At 49.1% G+C, this 22,678-nt stretch overlaps 1 protein-coding gene across 2 annotated transcripts in view; it reads right to left on the reverse strand.

Moving 5' to 3' along the window:
- Nucleotides 1–11,686: 11,686 nt before the first annotated feature.
- Nucleotides 11,687–22,678, reverse strand: part of E2F6 (E2F transcription factor 6) — a 33,022-nt gene continuing 22,030 nt past the window's right edge. For both annotated transcript variants that reach the window (XM_075338772.1, XM_075338773.1), the window contains exon 7: nt 11,687–12,322. In XM_075338772.1, the coding sequence (XP_075194887.1) occupies nt 12,311–12,322 (12 nt within the window). In that variant the 3' untranslated portion in view covers nt 11,687–12,310. The remainder of the gene's footprint in view (nt 12,323–22,678) is intronic.

Raw genomic sequence — 22,678 nt, forward strand, 5'->3', positions numbered from 1 at the left:
CCCCCATCTGCCCCCCCCTCTCCCCATCCCCCCCTGCCCCCCCCGACGTCCTCTTACCTGCCTTCACGGGTCGTCCGAGGTCTTCACTGGCCCGATCACATCTGCCTCCATCGCTGGGTCCTTCTGCTGATCTGTCCAACGTCCTGCCTGCTGCTGGTGTAAAGCTGTCTATCTCACTGCCTTCTTGTTCCTCTGCAACTCTTCTGGTCAGTGATCCTCTTTGTACTGTGAGTATAACTTTTTTTTTTTTTTTTCTTGTATCCTGTCCATTTTTACACTTCATCTGTCCGTGCGTCCCGCCAAGCGCTGATCAGGGATGCAGATAACGGATCGGCATCCCTGCTCAATTTTTGGCGTGACTTTTTTCCGTATTCGCGACGCTTTTTGTATCGCGTCCGACCGTGCGTCCCGCCGAGCGCTGATCAGGGATGCAGATAACGGATCGGCATCCCTGCTCAATTTTTGGCGTGACTTTTTTCCGTATTCGCGACGCTTTTTGTATCGCGTCCGACCGTGCGTCCCGCCGAGCGCTGATCAGGGATGCAGATAACGGATCGGCATCCCTGCTCAATTTTTGGCGTGACTTTTTTCCGTATTCGCGACGCTTTTTGTATCGCATCCGTCCGTGCGTCCCGCCGAGCGCTGATCAGGGATGCACATAACATATCTGCATCCATGGTCAATTTTTGGCGTGACTTTTTTTTTTTACGTATCCCAGACGCTTTTTTTATCGCATCCGACCGTGCGTCCTGCAGCGGCCGATCAGTGCACTGCGTCTGTGCGTTTGAAAAGTCAAATGGCGCTCCTTCTCTTCTGAGCCCCGCCATGCGCCCAAACAATTACTTTCCACCACATATGAGGTATCTGCGTACTCAGGAGAAAATGCACAATACATTTTATGGTGCATTTTTTCCTGATAGCCTTGTGAAAAAAAAGCTACCTAGTTGAAGCAACCGTTTTGTGGTAAAAAAATTTTTTTTCTTTTCATGGCTCAACGCTATAAACTTCTGTGAAGCCCCCAGGTGTTCAAAGTGCTCACCAAACATCTAGAAAAATTATTTGAGGGCTCTAGTTTCCAAAATGGTGTCACTTGTGGGGGAGCTCCACTGTTTAGGCACCATAGGGGGTCTCCAAACGTGACATGGCGTCCGCTAATGATTCCAACCAATTTTGCTGTCAAATGGCGCTCCTTCTCTTCTGAGGCCCGCCATGCGCCCAAACAATTACTTTCCACCACATATGATGTATCTGCGTACTCAGGAGAAAATGCACAATACTTTTTATGGTGCATTTTTTCCTGTTACCCTTGTGAAAAAAAAGCTACCTAGTTGAAGCAACAGTTTTGTGGTAAAAAAAAAATTTTTCTTTTCACGGCTCAACGTTATAAACTTCTGTGAAGCCCCCAGGTGTTCAAAGTGCTCATCAAACATCTAGAAAAAATATTTGAGGACTCTAGTTTCCAAAATGGGGTCACTTGTGGGGGAGCTCCATTGTTTAGGCACCTCAGGGGGTCTTCAAACCCGACATGGCGTCCGCTAATTAGTGCAGCTAATTTTGCGTTCAAAAATTCAAATGGCGCTCCTTGCATTCCAAGCACTGCCGTGTGTCCAAACATTTGATTTCCACCACATATGAGGTATCTGCGTACTCAGGAGAAAATGGACAATACATTTTATGTTGCATTTTTTCCCCGATACCCTTGTGAAAAAAAAAGCTACCTAGTTGAAGCAACAGTTTTGTGGTAAAAAAATTTTTTCTTCTTTTCACGGCTCAACTTTATAAACTTCTGTGAAGCCCCCAGGTGTTCAAAGTGCTCATCAAACATCTAGAAAAAATATTTGAGGGCTCTAGTTTCCAAAATGGGGTCGCTTGTGGGGGAGCTCCATTGTTTAGGCACCTCAGGGGGTCTTCAAACCCGACATGGCGTCCGCTAATGAGTGCAGCTAATTTTGCGTTCAAAAATTCAAATGGCGCTCCTTCCCTTCCGAGCTCCGCTGTGCACCCAAACAATTGATTTTTACCACATATGAGGTATCGGCATACTCAGGAGAAAATGCACAATAAATTGTAGGGTGCACTTTCTCTTTTCTCCCTTGTGAAAATGAAAATTTTATGGCTAAAGTAACATTTTTGTGTTAAAAAGTAAAATTTTCATTTTTTCCTTCCACATTGCTTTGGTTCCTGTGAAGCACCTAAAGGGTTAATAAACTTTTTGGATGTGGTTTTGAGCAGAGTGAGGGGTGCAGTTTTTAGAATGGGGTCACTTTTGGGTATTTTCTGTCACCTCGGTCTCTCAAAGTCACCTCAAATGTGATGTGGTCCCTAAAAAAAATTATTTTCTAAATTTTGTTGGAAAAATGAGAAATTGCTGATGAACTTTGACCCCTTCTAACTTCCTAACGAAAAAAAAATTTGTTTCGAAAATTGCGCTGATGTAAAGTAGACAAGTGGGAAATGTTATTTAGTAACTATTTTGTGTGACATATTTCTCAGATTTATGGGCATAAATTTTCAAAGTTTGAAAATTGCGAAATTTTCAAAATTTTCGCCAAATTTCCTAAATTTTCACAAATAAACGCAAAAAATATCGGCCTAAATTTACCACTGACATGAAGTACAATATGTCACGAAAAAACAATCTCAGAATCGCCAGGATCCGTTGAAGCGTCCCAGAGTTATAACCTGTCAAAGTGACACTGGTCAGAATTGCAAAAAATGGCCCGGTCATTAGGGTGTTTTAGTGGCCGGGGGTGAAGGGGTTAAGGAGTTGTGCCTGTCACAACTACAACAGGTGAGCACCTGTCCTATCTTCTTACATCTGTTTTATTATCAGATAAGACCCTATGTGCGCTTTTTTTTTTTTTATAAAGATTGATTACATTTATTCTAAAAGGATGCGCAAGCACATCTGTTGAAGGTGCCAACAATATTTGTCTTACCCATTTTTTTGTTTTGTTGTGACATTATGGCAAATTTGCCTTTTTTTTTTTTTTTTTTAAAAGGTATGCTCCAACATACACAACAGGAAGTAACATGTATGACTAAACAGCTGTAATGGCAATAATTTTCTGGAACAATTTCAAGGGTGCCAACACTTTCTGCCATGACTGTATATAATCAGTAACTCTGGGTACACATTTGCACAGAAACGCTACTTTTGTCCATGTGTATGAACAGCAATTCCAGACAAAACAGAGGAGAGTGGTGCAGTGAAAAAACAAACATATTTTTCCACTCCTACATAGTCTCTAAATCTAAGAATCACCCCCTCTAGATCTATAGGTATAAAATGCCAATTGCTGGGACACCGCAGCTTGTATTAGATTGGGTAGGAAGAATCAATGCTTAATATCTTCTCCAAAGTCTATGGCGCTGACACACAGCGATATACTCAACCTTCACCATCACTCCCATAGATTATGAAGAGAAGAACAATGGTGCAGTCAATCAATACTGGAAATTTTTTCTTTTACGGCACATTTGTTCATGCATTATAGTGGATGTACCTATACCCCTTCCCTTTATTGTTCCCTTTATTGTTTCTCATCCTCCGAACATGATGGCTGGTGTGTTTATCCAGCAGTACTACGTAACGTAAAGACAGACGAAGTCGAACGAACAGCGTTTATTCAGACGGTGCTCTGTTCACAGAACTTGTGCTCCATACTCGGATCCTGGGAAAATGCTGAATATAGAGCTTATGGATTCCAATATTGTCATGACCCAAAAATGAATGATAAAAATGACACTGATTAAATATGTTAAAGGCAGAGGGCAGCCAAGTGAGACAGTAAGCCAATATATGGATTCTCTTCTACTGAAAGTACAGATCATCCCACAGACACAGACAAAATATTATACATGTGAAAAGCCTCATTTTGTATATTAGTAATATAACAAGACTTCAGTAAGGCAGTGAGGAGTCTGCAACCTGTGATGTCACAGGTACAAAAAGGGCTACAACTACCAGCATGCAGCCCGAGAGCTGTAGTCTTCCAAGTGCAGAAGGGCAAGAAGCTGCAGACAATTTGCAGTATAAAAGATGGCATAAAATAAATATAAAAAAAAGTAGAAAAATAGAATAGCAGCTATTATATCCCCCATAGTCAGCCCTCAGGAGAGAATTCCTATTTATTATTCCTTTGGACGGTGACAGGCAACTGCAGGATAGAGGCCACTATACAGCAGCCATGAGCCGTGCACTCAGCTCTAGTGTAAGGTAAAAGACTTGTTAGAAAGCTCAGCACAGTCTGTGTTGTCCTCTGAATGTTTTTGGTTTTTTTTTTCTACCTCACTTTCCTCCTTTCCAGAGAGGGCTGTGTGCGCACGTTGCCTTTTTTTGTGACCACAAAGATGCTGCGTTTTTGGCCGCAAAAACGCACCCGCAGTAAAAAAAAAAAAAAACCCCGCATGCTTTTTTTGCACGTTTTACCGCGATTTTCAAATGCATTATAAGGGTGGAAAAAAACGCAGAAAATAAATTGTCAGCTCAAAAACGCAGCTTTAAAAAAAAAAAAAAAAAAAAAAAGCAAGAAAGAAAAAGCACTGTGCGGACGGCAAAATGAAAACTCAGACTTTGCTGGAGACATGTCTGATAAGTGGGAAAAAAAAAAAAAAAAAAAAGGAGGACTCATTGTATAAAATATTAAATTTTATCCCTAATATATAAAAAATAAATATTTAAAAAACACATCCATCTACTCTTCGGGTGCGTGCCCATGATCAGTGTTTGAAGTGTTTTGGATGGAGCATGTTTCAGCTGCGTTCACAACGCTGCATTTTACAGCACAAGCACAGTGGATGGGACTTCTAGAAATCCTGTGTCCACTGTGCATGTACGCCCTGCAGAGAAAAAAAAAGAAGGGAATTTTGTTTACTTACCGTAAATTCCTTTTCTTCTAGCTCCAATTGGGAGACCTAGACAATCGGGTGTATAGCTCATGCCTCCGGAGGCCACACAAAGTATTACACTAAAAGTGTAAAGCCCCTCCCCTTCTGCCTATACACCCCCCGTGCATCACGGGTTCCTCAGTTTTAGTGCAAAAGCAAGAAGGAGGAAAGCAAATAAATTGGTTTAAAGTAACTTCAATCCGAAGAACCTCGGAGAACTGAAACCATTTAACATGAACAACATGTGTACACGAAAAAACAACAGGGCGGGTGCTGGGTCTCCCAATTGGAGCTAGAAGAAAAGGAATTTACGGTAAGTAAACAAAATTCCCTTCTTCTTTGTCGCTCCATTGGGAGACCCAGACAATTGGGACGTCCAAAAGCAGTCCCTGGGTGGGTAAAATAATACCTCATAATAGAGCCGTAAAACGGCCCGTTCCTACAGGTGGGCAACCGCCGCCTGAAGGACTCGTCTACCTAGGCTGGCATCCGCCGAAGCATAGGCATGCACCTGATAGTGTTTGGTGAAAGTGTGCAGGCTCGACCAGGTAGCCGCCTGGCACACCTGCTGAGCCGTCACCTGGTGCCGTAAAGCCCAGGACGCACCGACGGCTCTGGTAGAATGGGCCTTTAGCCCTGAGGGAACCGGAAGCCCAGAAGAACGGTAGGCTTCAAGAATTGGTTCCTTGATCCACCGAGCCAGGGTGGATTTGGAAGCCTGTAACCCCTTACGCTGACCAGCGACAAGGACAAAGAGTGCATCCGAGCGGCGCAGAGGCGCCGTACGGGAAATGTAGATTCTGAGTGCTCTCACCAGATCTAACAAATGCAAATCCCTTTCACATTGATGAACTGGATGAGGACAAAAAGAAGGCAAGGAGATATCCTGATTGAGATGAAAGGTGGATACCACTTTAGGAAGGAATTCCGGAACCGGGCGCAGCACCACCTTGTCCTGGTGAAACACCAGGAAAGGGGCTTTGCATGACAGCGCTGCTAGCTCAGACACTCTCCGAGGTGAGGTGACTGCTACTAGGAAGACCACTTTCTGCGAAAGGCGAGAAAGAGAAATATCTTTCAAAGGTTCAAAGGGTGCCTTCTGAAGGGCCAGCAGAACCCTGTTCAGATCCCAGGGTTCTAACGGCCGCCTGTAAGGAGGAACAATGTGACAAACCCCTTGCAGGAACGTGCGTACCTGAGAAAGCCTGGCAAGACGCTTCTGAAAGAACACAGAGAGCGCTGAGACTTGTCCTTTAAGGGAGCCGAGCGACAAACCTTTTTCCAATCCTGATTGAGGAAAGGAAAGAAACGTGGGCAATGCAAATGGCCAGGGAGAAAATCCCTGATCAGAGCACCAAGAAAGGAATATCTTCCACGTCCTGTGGTAGATCTTGGCAGACGTTGGTTTCCTGGCCTGTCTCATAGTGGCAATGACCTCTTGAGACAACCCTGAAGACGCTAGGATCCAGGACTCAATGGCCACACAGTCAGGTTGAGGGCCGCAGAATTCAGATGGAAAAAACGGCCCTTGAGACAGCAAGTCTGGACGGTCTGGCAGTGCCCACGGTTGGCCCACCGTGAGATGCCACAGATCCGGGTACCACGACCTCCTCGGCCAGTCTGGAGCGACGAGAATGGCGTGGCGGCAGTCTGACCTGATCTTGCGTATCACTCTGGGCAACAGTGCCAGAGGTGGGAACACATAAGGGAGTTGAAACTGCGACCAATCTTGAACTAAGGCGTCTGCCGCCAGAGCTCTGTGATCGTGAGATCGTGCCATGAATGCCGTGACCTTGTTGTTGTGCCGGGACGCCATTAGGTCGACGTCCGGCATCCCCCAGCGGCAACAGATCTCCTGACACACGTCCGGGTGAAGAGACCATTCCCCTGCGTCCATGCCCTGGCGACTGAGGAAGTCTGCTTCCCAGTTTTCTACGCCCGGGATGTGAACTGCGGATATGGTGGAGGCCGTGTCTTCCACCCACCTCAGAATCCGCCGGACTTCCTGGAAGGCTTGTCGACTGCGTGTTCCGCCTTGGTGGTTGATGTATGCCACCGCTGTGGAGTTGTCCGACTGAATTCGGATCTGCTTGCCTTCCAGCCACTGCCGGAAGGCCTGTAGGGCAAGATACACTGCCCTGATTTCCAGAACATTGATCTGAAGGGTGGACTCTTGCTGAGTCCACGTACCTTGAGCCCTGTGGTGGAGAAAAACTGCTCCCCACCCTGACAGACTCGCATCTGTCGTGACCACCGCCCAGGATGGGGGTAGAAAGGATTTCCCTTTCGACAATGAGTTGGGCAGCAGCCACCACCGAAGAGAATCCTTGGCCGCCTGAGAAAGGGAGACGTTCCTGTCGAAGAACGTCGACCTCCCGTCCCATTGGCGGAGAATGTCCCATTGTAGTGGACGCAGATGAAACTGCGCGAAAGGGACTGCCTCCATTGCTGCTACCATCTTCCCTAGGAAGTGCATGAGGCGCCTCAAGGGGTGCAACTGGCCTTGAAGGAGAGATTGCACCCCTATCTGTAGTGAACGTTGTTTGTCCAGCGGAAGCTTCACTATCGCTGATAGAGTATGAAACTCCATGCCAAGATATGTCAGCGATTGGGCCGGGGTCAGATTTGACTTTGAAAAGTTGATGATCCACCCGAAACTCTGGAGAGTCTCCAGTGCAACGTTCAGGCTGTGTTGGCATGCCTCTTGAGAGGGCGCCTTGACCAGCAGATCGTCTAAGTAAGGGATCACAGAGTGTCCCTGAGAGTGCAGGACTGCTACTACTGCTGCCATGACCTTGGTGAAGACCCTTGGGGCTGTCGCCAGACCGAAAGGCAGAGCTACGAACTGAAGGTGTTAGTCTCCTATAACGAAGCGTAGAAAACGCTGATGCTCTGGAGCAATCGGCACGTGGAGATAAGCATCCTTGATGTCTATTGATGCTAGGAAATCTCCTTGAGACATTGCGGCGATGACGGAGCGGAGGGATTCCATCCGGAACCGCCTGGTTTTCACGTGCTTGTGGAGCAGTTTTAGGTCCAGAACGGGACGGAAAGACCCGTCCTTTTTTGGCACCACCAACAAATTGGAGTAAAAACCGTGACCTTGCTGCTGAAGAGGAACAGGGATCACCACTCCTTCTGCCTTTAGAGTGCACACCGCCTGCAGAAGAGCATCGGCTCGGTCGGGAGGCGGAGACGTTCTGAAGAATCGAGTCGGAGGACGAGAACTGAACTTTATCCCGTACCCGTGAGACAGAATGTCTCTCACCCAACGGTCTTGGACCTGTGGCAGCCAAATGTCGCCAAAGCGGGAGAGCCTGCCACCGACCGAGGATGCGGAGAGAGGGGGCCGAAAGTCATGAGGAAGCCGCCTTGGTAGCGGTTCCTCCGGCTGTCTTTTTTGGGCGTGACTGAGCCCGCCAAGAATCTGAGCTCCTCTGATCCTTTTGAGACCTTTTGGACGAGGATAATTGGAACCTGCCCGAGCCTCGAAAGGACCGAAACCTCGACTGTCCCCTCCTCTGTTGGGGTTTGTTTGGTCTGGGCTGAGGTAAGGATGAATCCTTACCCTTGGATTGTTTAATGATTTCATCCAATCGCTCACCAAACAGTCGGTCACCAGAAAATGGCAAACTGGTTAAACACTTTTTGGAAGCAGAATCTGCCTTCCATTCCCTTAACCACAAGGCTCTGCGTAAAACCACGGAGTTGGCGGACGCCACTGCCGTACGGCTCGTAGAGTCCAGGACAGCATTAATAGCGTAAGACGCAAATGCCGACATTTGAGAGGTTAAGGATGCCACTTGAAGAACAGATGTACGTGTGACAGTGTCAATCTGCGCCAGACCAGCTGAAATAGCTTGTAGTGCCCACACGGCTGCGAATGCTGGAGCAAACGACGCGCCGAAAGCTTCATAGATGGATTTCAACCAGAGCTCCATCTGTCTGTCAGTGGAATCTTTAAGTGAAGCCCCATCTTCCACTGCAACTACGGATCTAGCCGCAAGCCTGGATATTGGAGGATCCACCTTGGGACACTGGGTCCAGCCCTTGACCACGTCAGGAGGGAAGGGATAACGTGTATCCTTAAGGCGTTTGGAGAAACGCTTATCTGGATAAGCGTGGTGTTTCTGAACTGCCTCCCTGAAGTCAGAGTGGTCCAGAAAAGTACTCAATTTACGCTTGGGATACCTGAAATGGAATTTCTCCTGCTGCGAAGCTGACTCCTCCACTGGAGAAGCTGAGGGAGAAATATCCAACATTCGATTGATGGACGCTATAAGATCATTCACTATGGCGTCACCCTCAGGTGTATCCAGATTGAGAGCGGTCTCAGGATCAGAATCCTGATCAGCTACCTCCGCTTCATCATACAGAGAGTCCTCCTGCTGGGACCCTGACCAGTGTGATGATGTCGAGGGCCGTTCCCAGCGAGCTCGCTTAGGCCGTCTGGGACTGTCGTCCGTGTCAGAGCCTTCACCCTGGGATGCATGGGACATCCCCGGAGCCTGGAGTTGATCCAACTGAGGGGGACCAGGGGGCAATGATTCAACAGTGCCCATGGTCTGAGGTACCGGTCTGGACTGCAAAGTTTCTAGAATTTTAGTCATAGTCACAGACAATCTATCAGCAAAAACTGCAAACTCCGTCCCCGTCACCTGGACAGTGTTCACAGGTGGTTCTCCCTGGGTCACCTCTAGCAGAGACCCCGGCTGAGCAAGTGCCACAGGGGCCGAACATTGCACACAATGGGGATCAGTGGAACCTGCCGGTAGAACAGCCTCACAAGCAGTACAAGCAGCATAGAAAGCCTGTGCCTTGGCACCCTTGCTTTTTGCGGACGACATGCTGTCCTCTGAGCAATCTAGGAGGGTATATAGCCAAGAATAGCGACCGTACAGTGCAATGTATAGAATACAAGCATAAAAGTACAAATGAACACTTCGGCGCTAGTGGGGTCAGCACTTCAGGTGCTGCTTACCGTCCGCTGAAAAGCGGGTGTGTGGTCGCCAGAATCCCGTGTCTGGGTCCCCCAGAGCTTGTCTCCCCTCTCCAGCTCCGACTGCACACAGGAATGGCTGCCGGTCGTCCTGTGAAGAGGGGCGTACCGTGGGCGTGCCTCAGACAAAGTGCGGGAAACTGGCGTCCCACTGTGTTCAGTGAGTGGGCTGGAGTATGCAAGCAGACTCCAGCCCTCGGCGCTGACGTCCGGCACAGCGTCCCGCCCCTCCCCTGACTGGCAGGCCTGGGGGCGGGAAAGCCACGAGACTAGGCCGCAAAAGCCGGGGACTCGAGTAATAAGCGCGGCCGTCCCGAGGCACGGCCAGCGCGGAAGTCCCCGGCGCACTACAAATCCCTGCCGCCCCGCAGTGTAAAACTGACAGCAGCGGCCGGCGCGGCAGTCCCCAATACATTAACTAACTCAGCAAAGCTGTAGTGAGTAGTGGCTCAAGCGCGCAGCGCTGTTGTCCCCAGCGCACTAACACACCCAGCAATGCTGCGGTGTGTCTGCGCGCGGTCTGTACGGGGACACAGAGTACCTTGACGTAGCAGGGCCATGTCCCTGACGATACTCAGCTCCATATCCAGCAGATACCCCAGTGGCAGTGGATGGAGCACGGTCTCCTGTGCCTGGAGACCGGTAGGATCCCACTTCACCCAGAGCCCTAAGGGGGATGGGGAAGGAAAGCAGCATGTGGGCTCCAGCCTCCGTACCCGCAATGGATACCTCAACCTTAACAAACACCGCCAAGAGTGGGGTGAGAAGGGAGCATGCTGGGGGCCCTAGTATGGGCCCTCTTTTCTTCCATCCGACATAGTCAGCAGCTACTGCTGACTAAACAGTGGAGCTATGCGTGGATGTCTGACCTCCTTCGCACAAAGCTTGAAAACTGAGGAACCCGTGATGCACGGGGGGTGTATAGGCAGAAGGGGAGGGGCTTTACACTTTTAGTGTAATACTTTGTGTGGCCTCCGGAGGCATGAGCTATACACCCGATTGTCTGGGTCTCCCAATGGAGCGACAAAGACATGCGGTGTTGCTTACCATGCCACAAACATGTCAATTCTTTGCTGCAGAGTCGCAGCGTCCTCCGTAGGGAGAACACAGCGGCGAGACTGCAGCGTCCCGGACCCAGATCGTGGGCCCGAGCAGCTAGTGTCCTGCAGAGGAGACTTGTGACCCTACAGGTCAGAACCCACCGCTTCCAGAACGCAGCGGGTCCTGATTGTGTGCATGTACCCTTTCTTTAAAAGCTGGGTGAAATTGTGACCACTAATGATGGGCAAGAGTATTCGGCACCGCTTGATACTTGATCGAGAATCGGGGTGCTCCGCTGAGTATCGCTGGTGCTTGGATGTTTTATCCGTGAAACGACGACCACACTGCTTCACTGCATGATGTGTGCATGAAATTTCCAATCTCAACCAAAAAAAAAAAAAAAAAAAAAATCCCATCCTCCCTCTCCCGGAAAAATGCTCTGTTAATGTCTGGCAGTATGGGGTGGAGAGCCAGACTTCCCAATTAGTGACTTCCATTATACTTGTTACTTGAGCCTGTGCGAACATCTGAATTGCTGGATTTGAGTAACGAGCACTCGCGCCTTGTGCTGCTCGCCCGTCATTCGTGACCACTGTTATAGGATCTTATCACGCCATTTTACAGCAAGTTATCATCAGCTTCTGCATCGCTGTGAAACCTTTCCCAGGAGAGCCAGATTACACACTTTGCGACAATAGTTTGTAAAATATAGTATTTTTAATATGTAGAAATTTTTCTGAGAATTGTATAGAAAATATCATGTATAAATATATTTACACACGCTCTATAAAAAAAAACAAAAAAAAAAAAACCCCACAAATGTACATGTGAGTCACCTGCATTACAAAAGGTACAATGAACCCAATGGCACGATGGGGGAACATGCCATTCATTCAGTATATGTATAACTTCTCTGCCGTACGTCCCCGTAAGAGTCCGTTGTTCACGTGGTTGTGGAGCCACAAGGCTTGCCATTTCATCCTCTTGCAGCAGGTATGACCCTTGTATTTGCACCATTAATTCAGAAATATAATCTTTTATCATTTGCAGCTATGTTAGGGAAGAAAAAAAAAATATATATAAAGTCCTCTACAAAACATCTCTCTCAGGTCCGAGAGCCAAGAATGCTGAGACATTTGCAGTGAGGATGTCCGTGCGCCAGTACAGCGCGCTGGAGACGTGGCGTTCCAGTCACATACCACCCGTCTGGACTCTCCGCGAGATCTTCGTCTATGAGACATAATATAAAAGTCATTTTCCCAGAGATTTCTACATAAATGAAAACCCAAAACCTGGATGGGCCGAGCAGATTAGTGACCGGAGGATCCAGGAATCTCTTCCAAACGGAGTCTGTGCTGCAGTCGCATGGGTCTGACCCCGTCATACATCAGTCTGGAAAATAAAGAGACACTAAAAATCAGTCGCAGTATTAAAAACAGAGACGTTCTGAGATGCCCAGTCATGTTATTTCTCCAGATTTATGAGTCCACGGCCTGGGATTAGTTATCTGAGGCTTTCCCACATTCAATATTCCTGTTATCTGCCGTGAGCAGATGTTCCCCGCACCGCCCCCATGTGTCTTATAGGAGAAGACGTCGCTGCAGGATGTCCATGGCCGACAAGTTACAGAGCAAATGTGATAAATCCACACGTCTGCATCCTATTATATGGTGTGCGGCCCGGGAGGAGACAGATTTATACGTGCAGCCTGGGCCATTAATCCAGCATCTGATAATCCCACTAATCTGGTACAGGACTGTAATGTTTAGAGGAAGACCGACCAGAGAACGTGCTTAAAATTAGGAAATCACAGGATACAAGAATCCAAACATTCAGGTTACATCTACCTTGACAACACCAAATTTGAGAAGACATCTTTAACCCCTTCCTTACCATTAGGCTGGAGTCACACTTGCGATTGGAAAAATCGGACCGATTCTCATGCTAGAAAGTAGCATGAGCTCTGTCCGAGTGTTGATCCGTGTGCAATGCAACTGCAATGCGATTGATTTTTCTCATGGTTGTAGTCCATGTGCAATCTGTGTGTGCTCCGTACATGATCCGTTTTTATTCTCAGCAGCTATGTCATCTGCCATTCAGCTCTGCTACATGGCCGCTAACAGCAGACACAGACAGAGACGCACGATCAGAATGAACTTCACCCGACTTCATTGTCATCCTGCGGCTCTGTCTGTGTCATGGCCTGATTTTCGGTCACCGGTGAAGGTCTCACCGGTGACCGCAAATCCCTTGAGTGACCCAAGTGATCTGCGCTATCAGCGGTGCAGTCACTGAGGTTACCCATGGCCACAGCTGAAGTCCTCCACCTGAGATCTGTGGCCGCGGGTAACCTCAGTGACGTCATTGCCGATAGCGCGACTCACTTCAGTTGCTGCGGGGAGCTCACAGAGAGCGGTCAGTCTGTGGCCGCTCTGTCAGCTTCATGTAGCAGAGCTGAAAGCGTCGTGGGACCTCTGTGGATTATGTCGGACCTGGAGGGGTACTTGGGGACTTGAATAAAGTGGTGAAAGAGGGGGTATTTTTGTCATTTATTTCAAATAAAGGATTTTTGGGTGTATGTGTCTTTATTTTCTCTAACTTACAGGTTAATCATGGAAGGTATCTCGGGGAGACGTCTGCCATGATTAACCTAGGACTTAGTGGCAGCTATGGGCTGCTGCCATTAACTCCTTATTACCTCGATTGCCACCGCACCAGGGCAATTCGGGATGAGGCAGGTACAGTCCCGGAACTGTCGCATCTAATGGATGCGGCAATTCTGGATGATATTTTTAGGGTGGGGGGGGCTCCCCATAATGTGGGGCTCCCCATCCTGACAATACCAGCCTTCAGCCGTATAGCTTTACCCTGGCTGGTATGAAAATTGGGGGGGGACTGCACGCCGTTTTTTGTGTTTTTATTTAATTTACTGCACAATATAGACCCACCCACCGGCATCTGTGATTGGTTGCAGTGAGACAGCTGTCACTCAACGTGGGGGCGTGTCTGACTGCAACCAATCATAGAAGCGCTGGTGGGCAGGGAAAGCAGTGAATACTAGATGGAATAATGAGCGCCCGGCTTTTTCAAAAGATGAAAAGCCGCTGGAGCTTTGTGACAGCCGTGCAGCGGCTGCACCGATGATCAGTGAGTATGAGAGGGTGGGGTGGGGGAGGGATAGACCAACCCAGACAGACACAGAGAGAGAGAGACCGAGACCGACTGACAGACCGAGACCGACTGACAGACCGAGACCGACTGACAGACCGAGACAGAGATTGACCGACATCGACAGACCTCCTTCATTTCCAGTGTTTACTGCAACATGCGATAAATGTATTTATAAAAATGCATGTTACTAGGATGGTGTGTGTGCCGTCCCTATGACATCCGTTTTTTTTCACGCACCCATATACTTGCATTGCAGTGACTCGCACGAGAAACTCTACAAAACGCAGCATGCTGCGATTTTTTTTCCTCAGTCAGATTTGGACTGAGAATAAAATAGCAGATCGGAGCTGCATAATTGCTTAACATTGGTCCGAGTGCAATGCGAGATTTTCTCGCATTGCACTTGTGCGAGTTAAGGCCCCGTCACACTAAGCAACATCGCTAGCAACATCGCTGGTAACGAACAACTTTTGTGACGTTGCTAGCGATGTTGCTGTGTGTGACATCCAGCAACAACCTGGCCCCTGCTGTGAGGTCGTTGGTTGTTGCTGAATGTCCTGGGCCATTTTTTAGTTGTTGCTGTCCTGCTGTGAAGCACAGATCGCTGTGTGTGACAGCGAGACAGCAACAACTAATGTGCAGTGAGCAGGGAGCCAGCTTCTGCTGAGGCTGGTAACTAATGTAAACATCGGGTAACCAAGAAGCCCTGTCCTTGGTTACCCGATATTTACCTTTGATACCAGCCTCCTCCGCTCTCACTGTCAGTGCCGGCTCCTGCTCTGTGCACATGTAGCTGCAGCACACATCAGGCAATTAACCCGATGTGTGCTGTAACTAGGAGAGCAAGGAGCCAGCACTAAGCAGTGTGCGCTGCTCCCTGCTCTGTGCACATTTAGCTGCAGCACACATCAGGCAATTAACCTGATGTGTGCTGTAAGTAGGAGAGCAAGGAGCCAGCGCTCAGTGTGCGCTGCTCCCTGCTCTGTGCACATTTAGCTGCAGCACACATCGGGTTAATTAACCTGATGTGTGCTGTAACTAGGAGACTGGGGGCTGGTCACTGGTTGCTGGTGAGCTCACCAGCAACTCGTGTAGCCACGCTCCAGCGATCCCTGCCAGGTCAGGTTGCTGGTGGGATCGCTGGAGCGTCGCAGTGTGACAGCTCACCAGCAACCTCCTAGCAACTTACCAGCGATCCCTATCGTTGTTGGGATCGCTGGTAAGTTGCTTAGTGTGACTGGACCTTTAGTCACAAGTGTGACTCCAGCGTTATTAGAACTTTTTTCTTCCCCCAATTTCAAGAAACCTAACTTTTTTTTGCAGAATGAGTTGTACTTTTGAAGGACACCGTCCATTCCATCATGTGATGTATTGGAAAGCAGGGGAAACAATATTACGCATTGGTTTGTTTACATCATTTATTTTCCGGTAGAAATGACCTGGAAATATACTTCTTGAGGTCAGTACAATTAATGCGATACCAAACACGGACAGTTTTGTTTTATTTAGATGGTGACAAAGTTTCAGAAATTTCTAAAATAAAAATTCTGGAGTCTAAATTTTTTTATTACACCATTTAACAATCAGATTCATCTTTTTTATTTTGTGATCAGACTTTTACACTCTGAATGCGGTAAAAGAAAAGATGGGTGATTAACCTTTTTTAACCTTTTTTTTGTATTTATTAGTCTCCTTAGGGAACCGGAGACCATTTGATTGTGCCATATACAGCTATACAGTTTTAATATATGGTAAAACAGACATTTCAGTGTGATGTGGTCAGTAGGAGTTTGTAGACACCAAACATGTATAGGTTTACTTTTATCTAAGTAGTGAAATTTTTTTTTTTTGTTTTCATCAGATCAGATTAAGGACCTGCTGGCAGTAGATTTAAAAATTGCACTTATGGCCTCAGACACACAGCGAGAAAAACGGTGCGAGTAGAGTGCGATAAAACATCCCATTCCACTCAGACCAATATTAGCCTGTGTGTCAGCGCACATGAGCGACTATTTTCTCATCCCTAATCGGACCGAGAAAACAATCGCAGCATGCTGCAACTAATGCGAGACTCTTTCTCTCGCACCCATTCAAGTCTATGGGGCGAGAGAAAAATCGCATTGCACTCGTGGTACACCGGTGTACCGCAAGTGCAGTGCGAGAATGGCAATAGCCGGCTACGGAGGAAAGGAGATAAATCCCTCCCTCCCCTACACAGCGCCAGCCCGCCCCTCCGCAGTGCCGGCCCGCTCACACGATCGAACCTCAATTGCAGGCACACTCGCATGACACTCTGCTCTGCTGTACTGCCAGCGTGAGCCGAGTGTCATGCGAGGGGATCACAGCAATCCCAGTGTGGCCCCAGTCTAAGCCATGTACACACACACAACCTTTTTTTTTTTACGCAACTACTTTTTACCACACCAAAAACTCAGATTTCAGAAATCTCACGCACATGTTTTTTTTTCCTGACTGACCTGGAGAACAGCAGCTTTGTTTTTTTTCCTTTTATCTGCAGCATGTCAATTCTTTAAGCTTTGTTAGCAATGAGAAAGTGCAAAAAACTGCAGCAAGCCGTGCTTTTGCAGTGTTTGAGAAAAAAAACAAAACACAATGTTGCAGAAAAAAAAGCCAATGCTGCATGTGAACAATGCCTGAAAGGGCCACCAATGTTTCAATGTTTGCATGAACCAATAGTACAGGCAAATAAGAAACTTTGTATTATATTTTATCAGAGAAACAGGCTTTCATCACCACTGAGCCACCTCTTACCTGCCTCTTAAAAAGGGAAGGGGTCGTCCAAAAATAAAAATAAATAAAAATATCACTAACTGAAAAAATGTAAAAGAAGGGAATTTTGTTTACTTACCGTAAATTCCTTTTCTTCTAGCTCCAATTGGGAGACCCAGACAATTGTTTTTATTGACAATTGGGTGTATAGCTTATGCCTCCGGAGGCCACACAAAGTATTACACTAAAAGTGTAAAGCCCCTCCCCTTCTGCCTATACACCCCCCGTACTGCTACGGGCTCATCAGTTTTGGTGCAAAAGCCAGAAGGAGGAAAAAATTCTAAACTGGTTTAAAGTAAATTCAATCCGAAGGAATATCGGAGAACTGAAACCATTTAACATGAACAACATGTGTTATACAAAAAAAGGGGCGGGTGCTGGGTCTCCCAATTGGAGCTAGAAGAAAAGGAATTTACGGTAAGTAAACAAAATTCCCTTCTTTGTCGCTCCTTATTGGGAGACCCAGACAATTGGGACGTCCAAAAGCAGTCCCTGGGTGGGTAAATAATACCTCATAATAGAGCCGTAACGGCTCCGTCCTACAGGTAGGCAACTGCCGCCTGAAGGACTCGCCTACCTAGGCTGGCATCTGCCGAAGCATAGGTATGCACCTGATAGTGCTTCGTGAAAGTGTGCAGGCTCGACCAGGTAGCTGCCTGACACACCTGCTGAGCCGTAGCCTGGTGTCGCAAGGCCCAGGACGCTCCCACGGCCCTGGTAGAATGGGCCTTCAGTCCTGAGGGAACCGGAAGCCCCGAGAAACGGTAAGCTTCGAGAATTGGTTCCTTGATCCACCGAGCCAGGGTTGACTTGGAAGCTTGTGTCCCTTTACGCTGACCAGCGACAAGGACAAAGAGTGCATCCGAGCGGCGCAGGGGCGCCGTTCGAGAAATGTAGATCTTGGCGGACGTAGGTTTCCTAGCCTGTCTCATAGTGGCAATGACCTCTTGAGATAATCCTGAAGACGCTAGGATCCAGGACTCAATGGCCACACAGTCAGGTTGAGGGCCGCAGAATTCAGATGGAAAAACGGCCCTTGAGACAGCAAATCTGGTCTGTCTGGCAGTGCCCACGGTTGGCCGACCGTGAGATGCCACAGATCCGGGTACCACGACCTCCTCGGCCAGTCTGGAGCGACGAGGATGACGCGGCGGCAGTCGGCCCTGATCTTGCGTAACACTCTGGGCAACAGTGCCAGAGGAGGAAACACATAAGGAAGCCGAAACTGCGACCAATCCTGAACTAAGGCGTCTGCCGCCAGAGCTCTGTGATCTTGAGATCGAGCCATGAATGTTGGGACCTTGTTGTTGTGCCGTGACGCCATTAGGTCGACGTCCGGCATCCCCCAGCGGCAACAGATCTCCTGAAACACGTCCGGGTGAAGGGACCATTCCCCTGCGTCCATGCCCTGGCGACTGAGAAAGTCTGCTTCCCAGTTTTCTACGCCCGGGATGTGAACTGCGGATATGGTGGATTCTGTGGCTTCCACCCACAGCAGAATCCGCCGGACTTCCTGGAAGGCTTGCCGACTGCGTGTCCCACCTTGGTGGTTGATGTAAGCCACCGCTGTGGAGTTGTCCGACTGAATTCGGATCTGCTTGCCTTCCAGCCACTGCTGGAACGCTTTTAGGGCAAGATACACTGCCCTGATCTCCAGAACATTGATCTGAAGTGAGGACTCTTGCTGAGTCCACGTACCCTGAGCCCTGTGGTGGAGAAAAACTGCTCCCCACCCTGACAGACTCGAGTCCGTCGTGACCACCGCCCAGGATGGGGGTAGGAAGGATTTCCCCTTCGATAATGAAGTGGGAAGAAGCCACCACCGAAGGGAAGCTTTGGTTGCCTGAGAGAGGGAAACGTTCCTGTCTAGGGACGTCGGCATCCTGTCCCACTTGCGTAGGATGTCCCATTGAAGTGGACGCAGGTGAAACTGCGCGAAAGGGACTGCTTCCATTGCTGCCACCATCTTCCCCAGGAAGTGCATGAGGCGCCTCAAGGGGTGTGACCGACCTTGAAGGAGAGATTGCACCCCTGTCTGTAGTGAACGCTGTTTGTCCAGCGGAAGCTTCACTATCGCTGGAAGAGTATGAAACTCCATGCCAAGATATATCAGCGATTGGACCGGTGTCAGATTTGACTTTGGAAAATTGATGATCCACCCGAAACTCTGGAGAATCTCCAGAGTAACGTTGAGGCTGTGTTGGCATGCCTCTTGAGAGGGTGCCTTGACCAGCAGATCGTCTAAGTAAGGTATCACTGAGTGACCCTGAGAGTGGAGGACCGCAACTACTGTAGCCATGACCTTGGTGAAAACCCTTGGGGCTGTCGCCAGGCCGAACGGCAGTGCCGCGAACTGAAGGTGTTCGTCTCCTATGGCGAAGCGCAAGAAGCGCTGATGCTCTGGAGCAATTGGTACGTGGAGATAAGCATCCTTGATATCGATCGATGCTAGGAAATCTCCTTGGGACATTGAGGCGATGACGGAGCGGAGGGATTCCATCCGGAACCGCCTGGTCCTTACGTGTTTGTTGAGCAGTTTTAGGTCCAAAACAGGACGGAAGGACCCGTCCTTCTTTGGAACCACAAACAGGTTGGAGTAGAAACCGTGGCCCTGTTGCTGAAGAGGAACCGGGACCACCACTCCTTCTGCCTTCAGAATGCCCACCGCCTGCAGAAGAGCCTCGGCTCGCTCGGGAGGTGGAGATGTTCTGAAGAATCGAGTCGGAGGACGAGAGCTGAACTCTATCCTGTAACCGTGAGACAAAATGTCTCTCACCCAACGGTCTTTTACTTGTGGCAGCCAGGTGTCGCAAAAGCGGGAGAGCCTGCCACCGACCGAGGATGCGGTGTGAGGAGGCCGTAAGTCATGAGGAAGCCGCCTTAGTAGCGGCACCTCCGGCGGTCTTTTTAAGGCGGGATTTAGACCGCCATGCGTCGGAGTTCCTCTGATCCTTCTGAGGCTTTTTGGACGAGGAGAATTGGGACCTGCCCGCACCCCGAAAGGACCGAAACCTCGACTGTCCCCTCCTCTGTTGGGGTGTTTTTGGTTTGGCCTGGGGTAAGGATTAGTGATGAGCGAGTACTAAAAAGCTCGGGTGCTCGAGGCTCGGGCCGAGCATCCCAAGATACTCGTGTACTCGGCCCGAGCACCGAGCTCAATGTTATCCTATGGGAGACCCGAGTATTTTTGTGAAATGACCACCGGCAGCATGTAGAAACCATAAAACTGTAAATTAAAAAAAAAAAACCGTGCGTGTGTGTGTAAGCGTGTATATATATATATATATATATATATATATATATATATATATATATATATATATATATATATATATATGCACGCATATATATATATATATATACATATACACGCGGAGTGGAGTGCGGGAGGGGCCGTAGCCGAGCGGGGAAGTGTCGGGCTAAAGGCACGGTCATTCTGTGAGGGCCGGCCAATCACTGCAATTCCACAAGTAACAGGGCTGTGGCATTGCGGTCTGCCAGCCAATCCCTGCAAAAGGGCTGGCTCTAAAAAGAGCGCCAACATGAAGACCACGAGTACAGCAGGAGTATCGTGAAATTACTCGGTCCCCGCCGAGTAGCCCAAGTACAGTGATACTCGTGCGAGTACCGAGTAGTGACAAGCATACTCGCTCAACACTAGTAAGGATGTTTCCTTTCCCTTGGATTGTTTGATGATTTCATCCAATCTCTCACCAAACAAACGGTCGCCAGAAAATGGCAATCCAGTTAAGCACTTTTTGGAAGCCGAATCTGCCTTCCATTCCCGCAGCCACAAGGCCCTGCGTATTGCCACCGAATTGTCGGCTGCAACCGCCGTACGGCTCGCAGAGTCCAGGACAGCATTAATAGCGTAGGACGCAAATGCCGACGTTTGAGAGGTTATAGACGCCACCTGCGGCGCAGACGTACGTGTGAGTGCGTCAATTTGCGCCTGACCAGCTGAGATAGCTTGGAGTGCCCATACGGCTGCGAATGCTGGAGCAAAAGACGCGCCGATAGCTTCATAGATGGATTTCAACCAGAGCTCCATCTGTCTGTCAGTGGCATACTTGAGTGAAGCTCCATCTTCCACTGCAACTATGGATCTAGCCGCAAGTCTGGAGATTGGAGGATCCACCTTGGGACACTGAGTCCAGCCCTTGACCACGTCAGGGGGGAAAGGGTAACGTGTATCCTTAAGGCGCTTGGAAAAACGCTTATCTGGACAAGCTCGGTGTTTCTGGACTGCCTCTCTGAAGTCAGAGTGGTCCAGAAACATACTCTTTGTACGCTTGGGAAACCTGAAACGGAATTTCTCCTGCTGAGAAGCTGACTCCTCCACTGGAGGAGCTGAGGGAGAAATATCCAACATTTCATTGATGGACGCAATAAGATCATTCACTATGGCGTCCCCATCAGGAGTATCAAGGTTGAGAGCGGCTTCAGGATCAGAATCCTGATCAGCTACCTCCGCTTCATCATACAGAGAGTCCTCTCGCTGAGACCCTGAACATTGTGATGATGTCGAGGGGATATCATAGCGAGCTCGCTTAATCGGTCTGGGGCTGCGGTCCGTGTCAGAGACCTCACCCTGAGATCCATGAGACACCCCGGGAGGACATTGCTGTTCCAACTGAGGGGGACCAGGGGGCAATGATTCCACAGTGCCCCTGGCTTGAGATGCCGGCCTGGACTGCAAGGCTTCTAATATCTTAGCCATAGTCTCAGAAAGTCTTTCAGTAAAAACTGCAAACTCCGTCCCTGTCACCTGGACAGTGTTAACAGGTGGTTCTCCCTGGGCCACCCTTAGCAGAGGCTCCGGCTGAGAAAGTGCCACAGGGGCCGAGCATTGCACACAATGAGGGTCAGTGGAACCTGCCGGCAGTATAGCCGTACATGCTGCACAGGCAGCATAGTAAGTCTGTGCTTTGGCACCCTTGCTATTTGTGGACGACATGCTGTTGTCTCCTCTGAGCAATACAGGAGGGTATATAGACAAAAATCAACAGTGCACCATACAGTGTAAAGTATAGTCTATAATCATGTAATCTATAAGTACACTTCTGCACTAGTGGGGCCAGCACCACAGGTGCTGCTTACCGCCTTCGCAAAGCGGTTGTGTGGGCACCAGAAATCCTGCCTGGGTCTCCCTGAGCTTGTCTCTCCTCTCCAGCGTTAGCAGAGCTGAGAGGAATGGCTGCTGGCGTCCTGAGGAGAGGAGGGAGCCGTGGGCGTGACCCAGAAAAGTGCGGGAACTGGTGCCCCACTGTGCAGAGTGAGGGGGGTGGAGTATGCAAAGCATGCTCCAGCCCTCAGTGCTGCCGTCCTGTACAGCGTCCCGCCCTTCCCCTGACTGGCAGGGCTGGGGGCGGGAAGAAAACGAGACTAGGCCGCAAAAGCCGGGGACTCGAGTTATAAGCGCGGCCGCCGTATAAGCGCGGTCGGCGCGGAAGTCCCCGGCGCACTAACAGTCCCAGCCGTGCCGTAGTGATAACCATGGCAGCGGCGGTCAGCGCGGCAGTCCCCCTACACGAACACACTCAGCGATGCTGAAGTGTGTAATGGCACAAACGCAGTCAGCGCTGCTGTCCCCGGTGCACTAGCACACCCAGCAATGCTGGAGTGTTGCTGTGCGCGGTCCCCACGGGGACACAGAGTACCTCAAAGTAGCAGGGCCATGTCCCTGAACGATACTCTGCTCCTATCCAGCATGGTCCTCAGGAGCTGTGGATGGAGCACGGTCTCCTGTGCCTGGAGACCGAAAGGATCCCACTTCACCCAGAGCCC

This window comes from Anomaloglossus baeobatrachus, chromosome 3, assembly GCF_048569485.1.
Source record: "Anomaloglossus baeobatrachus isolate aAnoBae1 chromosome 3, aAnoBae1.hap1, whole genome shotgun sequence".
NCBI classification, from domain to species: Eukaryota; Metazoa; Chordata; class Amphibia; order Anura; family Aromobatidae; genus Anomaloglossus; species Anomaloglossus baeobatrachus.